A 20,221-nucleotide genomic window follows, 5' to 3' on the forward strand; every position below is an offset into this window, starting at 1 on the left:
CCCAACCAAAAGACAAAGGCTTGCTGAATGGATACAAAAACAAGACCCCTATATATGCTGTCTACAAGAGACCCACCTCAAAACTAGGGACACACACAGGCTGAAAGTGAAGGGATGGAAAAATATATTTCATGCAAACGGAGACCAAAAGAAAGCAGGAGTCGCAATACTCATTTCAGATAAAATAGACTTTAAAATAAAGGATGTGAAAAGGGACAAAGAAGGACACTACATAAAGATCAAAGGATCAATCCAAGAAGAAGACGTAACAATCATAAATATATATGCACCCAACATAGGAGCTCCACAATATATAAGGCAAATACTAACAAGTATGAAAGGGGAAATTAACAATAACACAATAATAGTGGGAGACTTTAATACTCCACTCACGCATATGGATAGATCAACTAAACAGAAAATTAACAAGGAAACACAAACTTTAAATGATACAATAGACAAATTAGATTTAATTGATATTTACAGGACTTTCCACCCCAAAACAATCAATTTTACCTTTTTCTCAAGTGCACATGGAACTTTCTCCAGGATAGATCACATCCTGGGCCATAAATCTAGCCTTGGTAAATTCAAAAAAATTGAAATCATCCCAGCCATCTTCTCTGACCACAATGCAGTAAGATTAGACCTCAATTACAGGAAAAAAACTATTAAAAATTCCAACATATGGAGGCTAAACAACACGCTTCTGAATAACCAACAAATCACAGAAGAAATCAAAAAAGAAATCAAATTATGCATAGAAACGAATGAAAATGAAAACACAACAACCCAAAACCTATGGGACACTGTAAAAGCAATACTAAGGGGAAGGTTCATAGCAATACAGGCGTACCTCAAGAAACAAGAAAAAAATCAAATAAATCAACTAACTCTACACCTAAAGCAACTAGAGAAGGAAGAAATGAAGAACCCCAGGGTCAGTAGAAGGAAAGAAATCTTAAAAATTAGGGCAGAAATAAATGCAAAAGAAACAAAAGAGACCATAGCAAAAATCAACAAAACTAAAAGCTGGTTTTTCGAGAAGATAAACAAAATTGACAAGCCATTAGCCAGACTCATCAAGAAACAAAGGGAGAAGAATCAGATCAACAAAATTAGAAATGAAAATGGAGAGATCACAACAGACTCCACAGAAATACAAAGGATCATAAGAGACTACTACCAACAGCTATATGCCAATAAAATGGACAACTTGGAAGAAATGGACAAATTCTTAGAAAAGTATAACTTTCCAAAACTGAACCAGGAAGAAATAGAAGATCTTAACAGACCCATCACAAGCACAGAAATCGAAACTGTAATCAGAAATCTTCCAGCAAACAAAAGCCCAGGACCAGACGGCTTCACAGCGGAATTCTACCAAAAAATTAGAGAAGAGCTAACACCTATCCTACTCAAACTCTTCCAGAAAATTGCAGAAGATGGTAAACTTCCAAACTCATTCTATGAGGCCACCATAACCCTAATTCCAAAACCAGACAAAGATGTCACAAAAAAGGAAAACTACAGGCCAATATCACTGATGAACATAGATGCAAAAATCCTTAATAAAATTCTAGCAAACAGAATCCAACATCATATTAAAAAGATCATACATCATGACCAAGTGGGCTTTATCCCAGGAATGCAAGGTTTTTTTAACATCCGCAAATCAATCAATGCAATACACCACGTTAACAAATTGAAAGAAAAAAACCATATGGTTATCTCAATAGATGCAGAAAAAGCCTTTGACAAAATTCATCATCCATTTATGATAAAAACCCTCCAGAAAGCAGGAATAGAAGGAACATTCCTCAACATAATAAAAGCTATATATGACAAACCTACAGCAAACATTATCCTCAATGGTGAAAAATTGAAAGCATTTCCCCTAAAGTCAGGAACAAGACAAGGATGCCCACTTTCACCACTACTATTCAACATAGTTTTGGAAGTTTTGGCCACAGCAATCAGAGCTGAAAAAGAAATGAAAGGAATACAGATAGGAAAAGAAGAAGTAAAACTCTCACTGTTTGCAGATGACATGATCCTCTACATAGAAAACCCTAAGACTCTACTAGAAAATTACTAGAGTTAATCAATGAATATAGTAAAGTTGCAGGATATAAAATTAACACACAGAAATCCCTTGCATTCCTATACTCCAAGAATGAGAAAACAGAAAAGAAATTAAGGAAACAATACCATTCACCATTGCAACAAAAAGAATAAAATACTTAGGAATATATTTACCTAAAGAAACAAAAGACTTATATATAGAAAACTATAAAACACTGATGAAAGAAATCAAAGAGGACACAAACAGATGGAGAAATATACCGTGTTCATGGATTGGAAGAATTAATATAATGAAAATGAGTATACTACCCAAAGCAATCTATAGATTCAATGCAATCCCTATCAAGCTACCAATGGCATTTTTCACAGAACTAGAACAAATCATCTCACAATTTGTATGGAAATATAAGAAACCTCGAATAGCCAAAGCAATCTTGAGGAAGAAGAATGGAACTGGAGGAATCAACCTGCCTGACTTCAGGCTCTACTACAAAGCTACAGTCATCAAGACAGTATGGTACTGGCACAAAGATAGAAATATAGATCAATGGAACAAAATAGAAAGCCCAGAGATAAACCCACGCACATATGGACACCTTATCTTCGACAAAGGAGGCAAGAATATACAATGGAGAAAAGAGAAAAGACAATAAATAAAGAGAAAAGACAATCTCTTTAACAAGTGGTGCTGGGAAAACTGGTCAACCACTTGTAAAAGAATGAAACTAGAACACTTCCTAACACCATACACAAAAATAAACTCAAAATGGATTAAAGATCTAAACGTAAGACCAGAAACTATAAAACTCCTAGAGGAAAACATAGGCAAAACACTCTCCAACATAAATCACAGCAGGATCCTCCATGACCCACCTCCCAGAATACTGGAAATAAAAGCAAAAATAAACAAATGGGACCTAATTAAAATTAAAAGCTTTTGCACAACAAAGGAAACTATAAGCAAGGTGAAAAGACAGCCTTCAGAATGGGAGAAAATAATAGCAAACGAAGCAACAGACAAACAATTAATCTCAAAAATATACAAGCAACTCCTGCAGCTGAATTCCAGAAAAATAAACGACCCAATCAAAAAATGGGCCAAAGAACTAAACAGACATTTCTCCAAAGAAGACATACAGATGGCTAACAAACACATGAAAAGATGCTCAACATCACTCATTATTAGAGAAATGCAAATCAAAACCACAATGAGGTATCATTTCACACCAGTCAGAATGGCTGCTATCCAAAAGTCTACAAGCAATAAATGCTGGAGAGGGTGTGGAGAAAAGGGAACCCTCTTACACTGTTGGTGGGAATGCAAACTAGTACAGCCACTATGGAGAACAGTGTGGAGATTCCTTAAAAAACTGGGAATAGAACTGCCGTATGACCCAGCAATCCCACTGCTGGGCATACACACCGAGGAAACCAGAATTGAAAGAGACGCGTGTACCCCAATGTTCATCGCAGCACTGTTTACAATAGCCAAGACATGGAAGCAACCTAGATGTCCATCAGCAGACGAATGGATAAGGAAGCTGTGGTACATATACACAATGGAATATTACTCAACCATTAAAAAAAATACATTTGAATCGGTTCTACTGAGATGGATGAAACTGGAGCCCATTATACAGAGTGAAGTAAGCCAGAAAGAAAAACAACAATACAGTATACTAATGCATATATATGGAATTTGAAAGATGGTAACGATAACCCTATATGCGAGACAGAATAAGAGACACAGATGCATAGAACAATTTTATGGACTCTGAGGGAGAAGGTGAGGGTGGGACGTTCTGGGAGAATAGCATTGAAACATGTATATTATCATATGTGAAACAGAACACCATTCCATGTTCGATGCATGAGACAAGGGCTCAGGGCCGGGGCAATGGGATGACCCAGAGGGATGGGATGGGGAGGGAGGTGGGTGGGGGGTCCAGGAAGGGGAACACATGTAAACCCATGGCTGATTCATGTCAATGTATGGCAAAAACTATTACAATATTGTAAAGTAATTAGCCCCAAACTAAAGTAAATAAATTTATATAAAAAAAAAAGACCCCACGCAGCCAAAAATAATAAATAAATAAAATACTTTTTAAAGATAAAAAAAAAAAAAAAGACTATCTGACATACCTGGTAGAAAATGACGTCTAAGATTCCCTGATTCAGGCTTTCTCAGCTTCTCACTAAAATATCTGTTAAAAAAAACAAAACAGCAAATTATCAAAATGGTGAAAACTGAAACTGATGATCCATGGATTGTGGGAATCCAAGAGGCATCTTCACTATCAGTATGACTTAAAAAGCTTTCATATTAATTTATCATAACCAAAACTTTCCTGAAATTTATTCATTTTACCCAACTAATGTTTATTGATTGCCCACAATGTGTTCAGCACTGTTCTAGGAAGTTGGGATTTATCAGTAAGCAAAGATCCCTGTTCTCATGGAACACTGGGATAAGCACACAGTAATCATAATTAGTAAATTAAATTAAATACATTGTGTTAGATGATTTTAAATGCTATGAAATAAAATGGGGGTGGGGTGGTGGATATGGGCAGAAGATGGGGGGTTGCAGTGTTAAACAAAGTGGTTAGGGAAGGAAGGCCTCGTTGAGAAGATAGAATAGGAGCCAGAGCTTAAGGAAAACATGAAGGAATTAAGGAAGTTGGCTATGGGGACAATTGAAGGAGGAACATTCCAAGTAGAGAGAAGAACTGGAGGAAATGCTATCAAGTGGAAGGAAAAAAGAAAACAAGATAAACTGTCTCTTTCCATACTTGTCCCTAACTGGACAAAACTTAAAGTGAGCCAAAAGAGTCTGTTTTATTAACAGAAAAGAGGAATAATATGTACATTGAATAACAGAGTCAGAATCACAATTGAAGAAGGCCAAACTGAATAAAATGAAATATAATAGGGATAAATATACACTATTGCAATTGAGTTTTAAAAAAAAGAAGTACTTAGCTATAGTCCCTTGGACGGCAAGGAGATCAAACCAGTCAGTCCTAAAGGAAATCAACCCTAAATATTCATTGGAAGGACTGATGCTTAAGCTGAAGCTCCAATACTTTGGCCACCTGATGCGAAGAACTGACTCATTGGAAAAGACCCTGATGCTGGGAAAGATTGAAGGCAGGAGAAGGGGTGAGAGAGGATGAGATGATTGGATGGTGTCACCCACTCAGTGAACGTGAGTTTGAGCAAGCTCTGGGAGATGGTGAAGGACAGGGAAACCTGGCGTGCTGCAGTCCATGGGGTCGCAAAGAGTTGGACATAACTGAGCTACTGAACAGCTACAGTTTATTAACGACATAGCTAAATGGCATGATGTATCAAAGCCCTTGGAAATTGTAGTTGATTTTTTTCCAATCCAGTTCGAGTTCACACTGGGAGTGGCTGTCAAAATAGCTCTGATATTAAAATGCCTCACTACATTTAGTGTCTAAAACCAAGAAACTGATATTTTGACCCACTCTCTGTGGTTGGTCAAGTCTGGAGTATATTAATAAATTTTGTGGTCCACACTTAAAAGTATACTCAGAAGAGTGCAAAGTGAAAGTTGCTCAGTCATGTCCGACTCTTTGCGACCCCATGGACTATACAGTCCATGGAATTCCCCGGGCATGGAGTGGGTAGCCTTTCCCTTCTCCAGCGGATCTTCCCAGGGATCTAACCCAGATCTCCCGCATTGCAGGCAGATTCTTTACCAGCTGAGCCACAAGGGAGTGCAACCAGAAGACTAACTATGGCATCTGATAAACAGTTTATGGCAATGAAACTGAAAAGGAAAGGCATGAGAAAAATATAAAAACATGTTTGGTGGTGGTTTAGTCACTAAGTCATGTCCGACTCTTGCAACCCCATGGACTTAACCCCATGTTGCCTGCCAGGCACCTCCGTCCATGGGATTCTCCAGGCAAGAATACTGGAGTGGGTTGCCATTTCCGGCTCCAAAAACATGTTTAAATTGTTGTAAATAATAACTGCATACATGGAGTACTTTGTTTTTCTTGTTAAATCTTCATAATATCCAGAGAGATAATTGCTGTTATTACCACTTTTATTGCCACCTCATTTTTTAAACAATGAATGACTCAGAGAGATTGAGGAGAGGCCAGGTTTGACTTGCTCTATGGGGCCTGGCTCCAAACTAAGTGCACTCACTCAGCTTCAACACTGCCTCACAAAGGGTCTCCATTTAAAGCAGTTCTCTACCTGCTTGCTCCTAGATAGACAGACTGAGTCCCATTGTTCCTGGTTGCCAAATGACTGGCAATTAACTGAAGTCAATCTTATTTCTTCCCCATTTACTTTTTTGTCTTCTCCTTTTAGCTCTCATTCCCCACAACTTCCAGCAAATTTCATTCTTCTCATAATTATATTATGAGTATCTATTAAGTACAGCAAGAGAGTTCCAGAAAAACATCTATTTCTGCTTTATTGACTATGCCAAAGCCTTTGACTATGTGGATCATAATAAACTGTGGAAAATTCTGAAACAGATGGGAATACCAGTTGACCTGACCTCCCTCTTGAGAAACCTGTATGCAGGTCAGGAAGCAACAGTTAGAACTGGACATGGAACAACAGACTGGTTCCAAATAGGAAAAGGAGTACATCAAGGCTGTATATTGTCACCCTGCTTATTTAACTTATGGGTTTGAGTAGACTCCAGGAGTTGGTGATGGACAGAGAGGCCTGGCATGCTGCAATTCATGGGTTCGCAAGGAATCGGACACAACTGAGTGACTGAACTGAACTGAACTGAACTTATTTAACTTATATGCAGAGTACATCATGAGAAACGCTGGGCTGGAAGAAGAACAAGCTAAAATCAAGACTGCCAGGAGAAATATCAGTAACCTCAGATATGCAGATGACACCACCCTTATGGCAGAAAGCGAAAAAGAACTAAAGAGCCTCTTGATGAAAGTGAAAGAGGAGAGTGAAAAAGTTGGCTTAAAACTCAACATTCAGAAAACTAATATCATGGCATCCAGCCCCATCACTTCATGGCAAATAGATGGGGAAGCAGTGGAAACCCTGACAGACTTCATTTTTGGGGGCTCCAAAATCACTGCAGATGGTGACTGCAGTCATGAAATTAAAGACGCTTACTCCTTGGAAGAAAAGTTATGACCAACCTAGACAGCATATTAAAAAGCAGAGACATTACTGTGCCAACAAAGGTCCATCTAGTCAAGGCTATAGTTTTTCCAGTAGTGATGTATGGATGTGAGAGTTGGTCTATAAAGAAAGCTGAATACCAAATAATTGATGCTTTTGAACTGTGGTGTTGGAGAAGACTCTTGAGAGTCCCTTGGACTGCAAGGTGATCTAACCAGTCCATCCTAGAGGAAATCAGTCCTGAATATTCACTGGAAGGAATGATATTGACACTGAAACGCCAATACTTTGGCCACCTGATGTGAAGAACTGACTCATTTGAAAAGCCCCCGATGCTGGGAGATTGAAGGTGGGAGGAGAAGGGGACAAGAGAAGATGAGATGGTTGGATGGCATCACCAACTCAATGGACATGAGTTTGAGCAAACTCTGGGAGTTGGTGATGGGCAGGGAGGCCTGGCATGTGCAGTCCATTGGGTTGCAAAGAGTCGGACACAACTGAGCGACTGAACTGACTCACTAATGGGAGTGGGAGGTGTGAATAGAAATAAACATGAATAAACTATCATATCTAATATCTTAGAAATATATATATATCATTGGGCTTCCCAGGTGGCACTAATGTAAGAGACATAAGACATGCAGGTTCAATCCCTGAGTCAGGAAGTTCTCCTAGAGGAGGGCATGGCAACCCACTCCAGTATTCTTACCTGGAGAATCCCATGGACAGAGGAGCCTGACAGGCTATAGTCCATGGGGTCACAAAGAGTCAGACACTACTGAAAAGACTTAGCACACATGAACACACTCTGCAAGTTAAATGAACAGGTTGACAATATACAGCCTTGTCCTACTCCTTCCCCAATTTGGAACCAGTCAGTTTTTCCATGTAAGGTTGTAGCTAGTGCTTCTTGACTTGTATACAAGCTTCTCAGGAAGCAGATGAGGTGGTATGGTATTCCTATCTCTCAAGAATTTTCCAGTTTGTTGCAATCAACAAAGTCAAAGGCTTTAGTGTAGTCAATGAACCAGAAGTAGATGTTTTTCTGGAATTCCCATGATTTTTCTATGATCCAGTGGATGTTGGCAATTAGATCTGTGTTTTCTTTCCTAAACCCAGCATGTACATCTGGAAGTTCTCGGCTCACTACTGAAGCCTAGATTGAAGGATTTTGAGCATAACCTTACTAGCATGCAAAATGAGTGCACTGGTATGGTACTTTGAACATTCTTTGAGACTGTAAAGAAATTGAGTTTTCCAGTCCTGTGGCCACTGTTGAGTTTTCCAATTTTGTTGACATATTGAGTGCAGCACTTTAACAGCATCATCTTTTCAGATTTTAAATAGCTCAGCTGGAATTTCAGCTGAGCTTGTTTGTAGTAATACTTCCAAAAGACCCACTTGACTTCAGACTCGAGGATGTTTGGCTCCAGGTGCGTGACCACACCATCATGGAAAGTCATAAGACATTTTTGTATAGTTCTTCCATGTATTCTTGCCACCTCTTCTTAGTCTCTTCTGCCTCTGTTAGGTCCTTATCATTTCTGTCCTTTATTGTGCCTGAACCTGCATAAGATGTTCCCTATGTATCTCCAGTTTTCTTGAAGAGACCTCTAGTCTTTCCCATTCTACTGTTTTTCTCTACTTCTTTGCACTCTTCATTGAAGAAGGCTTTCTTATCTCTCCTTGCTATTTTCTGGAACTCTGAATTCAAGTGGGTATATCTTTCCCTTTCTCCCTTGCTTTTCACTTCTCTTCTTTTCTCAGCTATTTAAAAGACCTCCTCAGATAACCACTTTGCCTTCTTGCATTTCTTTTTCTTTGGAATGGTTTTGGTCACTGCCTCCTGGACAATGTTATGAACCTCTGTCCATATTTCTACAGGCACTCTATCTACCAGATCTAATCCCTTGAATCCATTCATCACCTCCACTGTATAATCATAACAGATTTTATTTAGGTCATCCCTGAAAGGCCTAGTGGTTTTCCCTACTTTCTTCAATTTAAGTCTGAATTTGGCAATAAGGATTTTATGATCGGAGCTGCAGTCAGCTCCAGGTCTTGTTTCTGCTGACTGTTTAGAACATCATCTTTGGCTGCAAAGAATATAATCAGTCTTATTTCAGTATTGACTCTCTGGTGATATCTATGTGTACAGTCATCTCTTATGTTGTTGGAAGAGGGTGTTTGTTATGACCAGTGTTTTCTCTCGGCAAAACTCTGTTAGCCTTTGCCCTGCTTCATTTTGTACTCCAAGACCAAACTTGCCTGTTATATCAGGTATCTCTTGACTTCCTACTTTTGCATTCTAGTCCCCTGTGATGAAAAGGACACCTTTTTTGTGTGTTACTTCTAGGTCTTGTAGGTCTTCATAGAACTGTTCAACTTCATCTTCTTCAGCATCAGTGATTAGGGCATAGACTTGGATTATTGCGATGTTGAATGGTTTGCCTTTGAAACAAACTGAGATCATCCTCTCGTTTTTGAGATTGCACCCAAGTGCTGCATTTCAGACTCTTTTGTTGACTATGAGGGCTACTCCATTTCTTCTAAGGGATTCTTGGCCACAGTAGTAGATATAATGGTCATTTGAACTAAATTCACCCATAGCTCGGTTGTTAAAAAATCTGCCTGCAATGCAGGAGACTGGGTTCAATCCCTAGGTTGGGAAGATCCCCTGGAGAAGGGAAAAGCTACCCACTCCAGTATTCTAACCTGGAGAATTCCATGGACTGTGTAGTCCTTGGGGTCACAAAGAGTCGGACACGACTGAGCGACTTTCACTTTCACTTTCACCCATTTCCATCCAGTTTAGTTCACTGATTCCTAAGATGTTGATATTTACTCTTGCCATCTCCTGCTTGACCGGGTCCAATTTACCTTGATTCATGGACCTAACATTCCAGGTTCCTATGCAATATTGTTCTTTACAGCATTGGACTTTACTATATATATCTATGTATATGTATATATATATGTGTGTGTGTGTGTGTGTGTGTGTGTCTACTTGCTTCTTTTCTTTTGAGTTGTCTTTCTCCTTATCATTTTACTTCTTTCTCTGTTCAGATGTATCTATCTAGTCTTTTACCCAACAGAGATGAGTTCTTGTCCTGGAAGGAGTAAATAGAAGACCCAGCTGGGAATACTTTCATCTGGATCTTAAACTTTATTTTTCTCAGGCCTCTTACCTTTGTATCCTTGCCTAGAATGCCCACCCCCATTGTATGATATAAAATTCTTACCATCCTTCAATATTCAAGTTAAACCAGTCTCTTCTAAAACACTTTCCAATTATCCTGAATTAAAATTAAATTCTCCTTTCTCTCACTTTCTTAGCACCTTTCTCAATCACTCTTTTAGCATGCCTTCTGAAATTATTCATATATGTCTATTTTCCTACTAAACTGATTTCCTCTAGAGACCATGGCTTTTATTTTACATTATCTCTGAATTCCTCAGCACCTAACACAGGTAGCAGACTATAGGAGGTGCTCAACAAATGCTCTTTTAATTCTGAAACTTGATTCTCTGAAAGCTGTTTGATTTCTAAACACCACATTGCCTGGAGCCAATGTCTTTTTTCCATTCTCCTAACACTAGTTTTATGATCTGTAACTAGACCTATCTACACTCTGAATAGCTTGTCCCCCTCTCTTTCTTGGCACGTGTCTCCTGGCTTGAAATATCCATCAGCTCATTCCTGTCATAGCCCTCAGCACACTGTTTCATCCTCTGTGTGCAACATGTATGTGTTTCTACTTTCATACCAATTCTACTTATTTTTAATTTTGAGAACTGTAAGCTAGGAGTCAACATGATGGAACTGAATTAGATAATTTTTCAGGGTTATTTCTATGTTAATCTCAACATTCTCCACATATATAGCCTTGGCAGACAATATCAGCAAAAATTGATGAACAAGCTTCTTTTAAATGGATCTCCCAATTAATGGCAAGACTAGAAAGTTAATCAGGTTGGAAGAGGATTTACTTGAGGCTCTATGAGTCTTCTGAAAGTCATTCTGAATTAGCAGATAATGGGGAGCTTCTTTCTGTGATAGCAAATTTGTAATTTAATTCAGCTGAATAGTAACCCCAAAAGAAATGCACTTGTGTAGCATAATTCTGATCTTTTATAAACAGATAGGTTCTTAGGACCAGAATAAGCAGTCCAAATTTTACTTTCTCTCTCTCTCCTTTTTCTTTCTGATCCCATCTTTCTGGGTTTACTTCTGTCCTTACTGAATCAATCCTTTACTAGTTCTTTCCAAAAAATCTGTGACTGACAAAATAACACGTTCGTTTTTCTAAAAAGTGACTTCTTTTACCTTGAAGTTTAAATGATGCTTTGATCTCTTTTGTCTTGACATCTATTACTAACTGAAGTCTAGTGTCTGTTTGATTACCATGCCTTTGGAAGTAACCTGTCTTTTTGCTCCATGTAGGTTTCAATATTTTCCACTTGTAAGTTATTTTCCCTTTTACTTTATGTTTCTAAGTATAATTTTTTAACTTATCCTATTCATTGCAAATCATTCAAATTTTTTTTTTAAAAATTCTTCTAGATAACTATGAGGCATAAATTAGAGCTTATCAGTCAGATCTCCCTTGCTCTTAGCTATACTTTCTTTTTTAAATCTTTTAATTTTATATTGGAGTATAGCTGATTAACAATGTTTTCATAGTTTCAGGTGGACAGCAAAGGGACTCAGCCATACATATACATGTATCCATTCTCTCCCAAAGCTCTTAGATATATTTTCATACCTTCAAGTCTTTTTTTCTCTATGGTGTTCTGGGTAAATTCATCAGTACAATATTCCAATTTATTAATCCTCTGTTCAAGTTGTGTTCAATTTAGAGTCTTGATGTGTTCTGCAATTTTGGTTTGCTGGCTCATTTTTAGAGATAAGCAGTCTTCCTCTCTCAAATTTACTTATAGCTTCCAAACCTAGCAGTTTTGGGAATTCATCTGCACGATCATCCAGGGAAACCAGCTCAGAAACTTTCATCAAAAGCTTAGAGCTCCTGCCCTGGGGTGAAAATAAATGCACAGCTTGCTCAGATCATTCCTTACAGTTAATCTGTCTCCTCCTGCCTTCCTAGCCAAGCATCTGGTTTAGCCTAGCCCTGTAGCAACTGTCATTAGCAACTCTTTATAGCCTCCTTCATGAGAGAGAATCATCAGGCCTCTAGTTTCAGTTGATTCTCCTGGACCTAGTAGTCTACCTTATGCGTGGTTTCATTCTTCCTGTATCCAAAAAACACAAACCCTGGCTGGCCCCAGCTTTAGCATCTCTCAATATTTTCATTCTGTTGTTGTCCTGCTCTTGGACATGTCTTATCTTGACCATGGTTATGTCATTTTTGTTTTGTTTTTACACATTTTCATCTCCAAGTGTGTAGCTGGAGTTAGGGGAAAGGCTAACTGAAGTCTGTCCCCCACTATCACCTTCACTCTAGCTCTTCTTTTCGCGATGCCACTTTTCTTACCTAAAACTTCCCTTCCTCTACCAGTTTAAGTTGTGGGTATTAGCTTATGAGATTTGAGTTCCTGCAAAGGAGCCCAAGATCATGATATTGTTCCTTAGATGGAAACAATCACTCTTGTTTGTGTCCATAAACTCTTTATTCACAGTTAAATATTTGATAAAGGTGTGGACATTGTTCTCTACTGATAATAGGGCAGTAGTATCATTTCACACAATCAGTCAGCAGTTCACATCTATTTAAATCTGATGAGTTAACAAGACGGGGGGTATATGACTCCCATGTTAAGAGAATTTCACACTGCACAAGATCTGAGAAGCACAAATTATCTAGAGCCTGACACTGAATTAGTTAGAGTAGACAGTTGAAAGAGCTGCATTTTCTCCTTTATGTTTTCACTTGGGGATATATCCTCTTAGTGGAAACTGCAAATTTTCAATAGATGGTAGATAGATACATTGGAGAAGGCAATGGCACCCCACTCCAGTTCTCTTGCCTGGAAAATCCCATTGACAGAGGAGCCTGGTAGGCTGCAGTCCAGGGGGTCGCAAAGAGTCGGACACGACTGAGAGACTTCACTTTCACTTTTCACTTTCATGCATTGGAGAAGGAAACGGCAACCCACTCCAGTGTTCTTGCCTGGAGAATCCCAGGGATGGGGAAGCCTGGTGGCCTGCCGTCTATAGGGTCGCACAGAGTCAGACACGACTGAAGCGACTTAGCAGCAGCAGCAGCAGAGATACATAGATACACATGCACAAGGCTTCTTGAAAGGGGAAAAAGGGGACTCGTTTCCAAGTTGTATCTGTATTACAAAAATACTGTTTCTACATAGATTATATGTTTAAACTGGTAGAGTTTTAAGAAGCCTGGTGAATATGTCAGTAATTGGCTGGTTACAAAATAAACTGGTAACCCATAGCAACAATCACCACTCTCAAACAGCACTTTCAAAAATAATCAAGAATTTAACCACCACTTTTTAAATATTATCTAATTAATACTATGTCTTCAAATACTTGCATAGATTTATTTGTATGGGAGAGATGAGAAAGAGAAACAAGTATTAATGGAGAATGGAATTAGTTTAAAGCTCTGGTCCAGAATCTCCTACTTTAGACTTTCAGTATCACTTCAAGTGCATCACATAATTTCTCTGCCTACAAAGCAGAAATGCTAATATTTGCCAAATCATCAGCCGATAAACACTCTTTGAACAACTAGGATAAAGACTCAATGTAAACACAGCAGAGTGCTATTTTTACTAACATTTTTCAAAGCTTCTAAAATTTGTAATCCACTTGGAAATAATTGTTTAATTACATGAAAAAACATGAGCACCTGACCAAACTAAGATTTCACACCCTGTGGGAGAATTCACATAGAGTTGTCCCATGAATTTACAGAAGGAGTAAGTTGGGCCTATAAACTTGGAGCCTCAGATCAGGTTTACTCCAGTCTAAAACTTTTTTCCAACTGTAAGGAAAATTCAGCCTTGTTTTATGAGATGAAAAAGTCATAAAACATACTGCTGTTACACAACTGAGTGACTCAAAGAGCTATTTTCTCTCAGCAATTATCATATGAGCTGCTAGAATCAAATGAACTCAGGGAATGCTGTAGGCCACTGTAAGATGCCTGTGTTGGTGTTTAAATGAAATAGTTAAACACTGTCAAATGAAGAGCTGTGTTATAAACAGTGCTAGCATTTAAAATGGAACCATGCCTACTTATTCATCACCCACGTCTGTGTGTGTTGGAAGGGGAGAAGAGTGAGTTTAGACTGGCCCACATTTGCTTTCTTCATTTTTTACCACATGTTTATTTTTTAAACAGCTCTTCAAATGTCACTAATGATTGATGACTACAAACTTGCCAAAAATCGGGATTCTTTCCTTGAATCTGCAGCATAAATGGCTCCCTTTTCTAAAACATCTTATACATGTGTTGAGACAGAACACAGTACTTCTCAGATTCCTCTAATAACCTTGGATGACTCTTTCTCCGTCTTTACATACTATAAAGCTTCTTTATTCACTCTTCTCTACTTTGTTTCTACTGTCATCTATATTGAAAACTCCCCAAAATAAACATTTAGCCCAACCCCTCTCCCAATCTCTAAATTCACATTTCTAAAGTTTTTACTGATTTGGCCCAGAAATCCATCAATTCAACATTGTCCCTGAGTACCCTATTATAGGAGCCATCCAATAACTATTTAATATCACTCTGTGTTAAGTCTTTGTCTAGTGCTTATCACAATCAAATCTTTCCCACTGGTTCTGTGATTGTTCTTGCTGTTGTTCATTGTTGTCTCTACTAACATGAGACCAAAGACATTGTCCATTGTACTTATCACTCAATTCTGAATCTGTAGAATGGTGTCTGGCACATGGTAGGAGCAAAATAAATATTTAATTAATACTTGGCTTCCCTGGTGTCTCAGATGGTAAAGAATCTGCCTGCAATGCAGGAGACCCAGGTTTGATCCCTGGGTTGGGAAGATTGCCTGGAGAAGAAAACGCAACCCACTCCAATATTCTTGCCTGGAGAATTCCATGGACAGAGGAGCCTGGTAGGCTACAGTCCATGGGGTCCCAAAGAGTCAAACATGATTGAGTGACTAATACTTTCACTCTCTAATGAATAAATTAATAACCTTTTGTTAAAATTATTAATTCTTCTTTCCTAATGGCATTGTTATTTTTCTAGTCACCCATGTATGGAATATAGTTAATTTGCCTCATCTTTCTCATTCTCTTAGTCACTGTGTCACTTAGAATTGCATTCAACTACAAGAATCAGAGACCAAAACAATACTTCTTTTCACCCCCACAAACAATGATTTTAACCAGTAATTTTAAAAATTATATTTACCTAAGTAAATACCTGAAAGTGCACTCACTTTACTGTGTGAAATATGTACTTACATATACCTGAACTGATATATCATCAAGGAGCCAGGATTTCCCCCAGTCTTTCTGCTAAGTTATCCTTGCATATGGCTTTTGTCTTGACCATAGTCTAAAATGGCTAGTTGAACCCCAAATACATATTCTGGGCAGAAAAGATGGGTAGGGATAGTAAATGACAACTATGAATGTCCACTATATTACCACCTTTTTGAAAAGTTTTCCTGAAACACCACTCAAATTTTCTGGACACCACTATCTACAAGGAAGGTAAGGAAATATCAATTTTTAAATAAAAATACTGAAACCATTCCTCCCACAGTTGAAGCCTGTTACAAGGAAGTTAATGGAAATGGGTATTGTGTAGGCAACTAGTCACTGTCTGGAGTTGTATCAATTCTATATCTGCAATCTCCCCCTCTCAACCATTCCATTCTAATTGCACTTCAAAAACCTTAATTCAAATTCCTCGTTATTTCCCACATAAACTACTTCAGTAATCTCCTAACTGATCCTAATGGCTTCTCTTTGCAAGCCCGAGAAGTTCAAAATCTTAGGGATACGGGTCTGCCTTCCTGTTCTAGACTTGTTTATCACACCTCCTCCATACACACTCAACACTCCTATCAAACCAGATGTGATGGTTAATTTTATGTGTTAACTCAACTGGGCTAAGGGATGCCTAGATAGCTGGTAAAAATGCTATTTCTTGGTGTGTCTTTAAGTGTTTCTTGAAGAGAGCAGCATTTGACCCAGAAGAATACCCTCACCAATACAGGTAGATGTCATTCAATCCATTGACAGCTCAAATAGAACAAAAAGGCAAAACAAAAATAAACTTGTTCTTCACTTGAGCTGACACTTCCACTTCTCCTGCCCTCAGACATCTATACTCCTCTTTCTCAGACTTTCAGCCTTGGACCAGGGCTTACACCATTGGTTTTTATGGTTCTTGGGGCTACACCACTGGCTGGTTTTTCCAGCCCTTTAACTTTCAGGCAACAGATCATGAGATGACCCATTTCCCCATTTATCTCTTTTTTCTTGGGCCTCCCTGTTCCCTAAGACACAACAGTAGTGAAATCATGACAATTTAATGGCCTGTTAGTGTTCACATGAAAGAAAGAGTCACATGTCTCTCACTTTAAATCGAAAGCTAGAAATAACTAAACTTAGTGAGGAAGGCATTTCAAAAGCTGAAATAGGTCAAAAGACAGACTTCTTGGACCAAACAGCTAGCTAAGTTGTGAATGCAAAGGAAAGTTCTTGAAGGAAATTTAAAATGCTACTCCAGTGAACACACAAATGGTTAGAAAGCAAAACAGCCTTATTACTGATGTAGAGAAAGCCTTAGTGATTTGGACAGGAGATCAAACCAGCCACAACATTCCCTTAAGCCATAGCATAATACAGAGAAAGGCTCTTACTCTCTTTACTTCTGTAAAGTCTGGGAGAGATGAGGAAGCTGAAGAAGAAAAGCTTGAATCAGCAGAGGTTGGTTGATACATTTAAGGAAAGAAGCCTTCTCCATAACATAAAAGTGCGAGGTGAAGAAGCAAGTGCTGATGTAGAAGCTACAGCAAATTATCCAGAAGATCTAGCTCAGATAATTAACAAAGGAGGCCCCACTAAACAAGAGATTTTTCAATGTAGATGAAACAACTTTCTATTGGAAGAAAATTTAGAACTCTTATAGCCAGACAGGAGAAGTCAATGTCTGACTTCAAAGATTCAGAAGACAGGCTCACTCTCTTGTTAAGCACTAATGCAGCTGGTGACTTTAAGTTGAAGCTGATCCTCATTTACCATTCTGAAAATCCTAGGGCCATGAAGAATTATGCTAAATCTACTCTGCCTATACTCTATAAATGGAGCAACAAAGCCTAGATGACAGCACACCTGTTTACAGCATGATTTACTGAATATTTTAAGACCACTTTTGAGACCTACTGCTCAAGAAAAAAAGATCGTTTCAAAATATTACTGCACATTGAAAGCAAACTTCAAGTTACCAAAGGAAAAAGGGGGGCCATGGGAGGGATAAATTAGGAGGCTGGAATTAACATATACACATGACTGTATAAAATAGATAACCAACAAGGATCTATTCTATAGCATATGCTTAATATTATGTAATAAACTATGAGGGAAAAGAATCTAGAAAAGCATATATATACATATATATATATATATGTATATAACTGAACTGCTATGCCACATACTTGAAACTTATATGATATTATAAATCAACTATACCTCAATAAAAAATTTTTAAAATCAGTTCTTAATCAAAAATAGTGAAAAATAACTGGTAAATGAATAAATAAAATATGATAAATTCATGAAGATACATTGCTCATATATAATGCACCTGGTCACCCAAGAACTCTGATGGAGATGTACTGAAGACTAATGTTGTCTTAATGCCTGCTTGTGCAACATCCATTCTGCTGCCCATGAATCAAGGAGTACTTTTGATTTCCAAGTCTTCTTCTTTATGAAACACATTTCATAAGGCTATAGCTCAAATAGATAGTGATTCTTCTGATGGATCCAAGCAAAACAAATTGGACATCTTCTGGAAATGATTCACCATTCTGCCAATAGATGCTATAAAGAACATTTGTGTTTCAAGGGAATAGGTCAAGATATCACAATTAACAGGAGTTTGGGAAAAGTGAATCAACTTTAGATTAGAATCACAACCCTCATGGATGACTTTGAGGTGTTCAAGACTTCAGTGGCAGGACTTCTCTGGTGGTACAGTGTATAAGAATCTGTCTGCCAATTCAGACAACATGGGTTTGATCCCTTGTTTGGGAATATTCCACATGCTGTGGAGCGGCCAAGCCGGTGTGCCACAACTACTGAGCCCGTGCTCTAGTTCCCAGGAACCATGACTACTGAGCTCACATGCTTCGACTACTGAAGCCTACAGGCCCTTGAGCCTATGCTCCACAACAGGACGCCACCACAGCAGGAAGCCTGTGCACGTCAACAAAGAGTAGCCCCCGTTTGCCACAACTAGAGAAATTTCTCACTCAGAAGCAAAGATCCAGTGCAACCAATTAATTAATTAATTGATCTTTTAAGACTTCAGTGGTGGAGGGAACTGAACATGTGGCAGAAAATAGCAAAAGAACTAGAATTAGAAGTAGAGACTGAAGATGAAACTGAATTGCTGAAATCTAATGATCAAACTTGAGTATATGAGGAGTTGCTTCTATGGATGAGCAGAGAGTAGTTTCTTGAGATGAAATCTACTCCCAGTTGAAGAAGCTGTGAAAATTGTTGAATAGCAACAGAAGGTTTAGAATATTACAAAAACTTATTTAATAAAACAGTGACAGGGTTCAGTTCAGTCCAGTCGCTCAATAGTATCTGACTCTTTGCAACCCCTTGGACTAGAACACATCAGGCTTCCTGTCCATCACCAACTCCTGGAGCCTGCTCAAACTCATGTCCATCAAGTTGGTGATAACATCCAACCATCTCATCCTCTGTCACCCCCTTCTCCTCCTGCCGTCAATCTTTCCCAGCATCAGGGTCTTTTCTAGTGAGTCAGTTCTTCGCATCAGGTGGCCAAAGTATTGGAGCTTCAGCTTCAGCATGAGTCCTTCCAATGAATATTCAGGACTGATTTCCTTTAGGATTGACTGGCTGGATCTCCTTGCAGTCTAAGGAACTCTCAAGAGTCTTCTCCAACACCACAGTTCAAAAGCAACAATTCTTCAGTGCTCATCTTTCTTTATGTTCCACTTCTCACATCCATATATGACTACTGGTAAAACCATGGCTTTAACTAGATGGACCTTTGTTAGCAAAATAATGTCTCTGCTTTTTAATATGCTGTCTAGGTTGGCCATAGCTTTTCTTCCAAAGAGCAAGAGTCTTCTAATTTTATGGCTGCAGTCACCATCTGCAGTGATTTTGGAGCCCAAGAAAATAAGAGCTGTCACTGTTTCCATTGTTCGCCCATCTATTTGCCATGAAGTGATGGGACCGGATGCCATGATCTTTTTTTTTTTTTGAATGTTGAGTTTTAAGCCAACCTTTTTACTTTCCTCTTTCATTTTCATCAAGAGGCTCCTCAGTGCCTAGATTAACTCCAATTTTGAAAGAAGCTCTACTGTAGGTAAAATGCTATCAAACAGCAGTGAATGCTACAGAGTAACCATTCATGAAAGAAAGAGTTAATCAGTGTGGCAAACTTCATTGTGGTCTTATTTTAAGAAATTGCCACAGCCAACTGAATTTTCAGCAACCGCCAAATGAATCTATCAGCAGCAAGCAATATCAAGGCAAGAATCTCCACCAGCAAAAGGATTATGGCTTGCTGAAAGCTCAGATGATGGTTAGCATTTTTAAGCAATAAAGAATTTCTTTTAAATATATATTTGTTTATTTATGGCACACAGGATCTTTAGTAGAAGTAGGTGGGATCTAATTCTCTGACTAGGGATTGAACCCAGGGCACCTGCATTGGAAGCATGGAGTCTTCGCTGCCAGAACACTAAGGAGGTCCCAGCAATAAAAATTTTTTTTCAGTTCAGTTGTTCAATCGTGTATGATGTTTTGCAATCCCAT

The 20,221-nt window shown here is 38.5% G+C and overlaps 1 protein-coding gene across 1 annotated transcript in view; it reads right to left on the bottom strand.

The window, feature by feature from the left end:
• LOC145540482 (uncharacterized) overlaps positions 1 to 20,221 on the bottom strand; it is a 177,888-nt gene that overhangs the window by 15,631 nt on the left and 142,036 nt on the right. Inside the window, exon 4 of the mRNA XM_081574985.1 lies at positions 4,231 to 4,292. Within this exon, the coding sequence (XP_081431111.1) occupies positions 4,231 to 4,292 (62 nt within the window). The remainder of the gene's footprint in view (positions 1 to 4,230; positions 4,293 to 20,221) is intronic.

The sequence above is a fragment of the Giraffa tippelskirchi genome, chromosome 3 (genome assembly GCF_054371585.1).
Source record: "Giraffa tippelskirchi isolate mGirTip1 chromosome 3, T2T-mGirTip1v1.2.pri, whole genome shotgun sequence".
Lineage (NCBI taxonomy): Eukaryota > Metazoa > Chordata > Mammalia > Artiodactyla > Giraffidae > Giraffa > Giraffa tippelskirchi.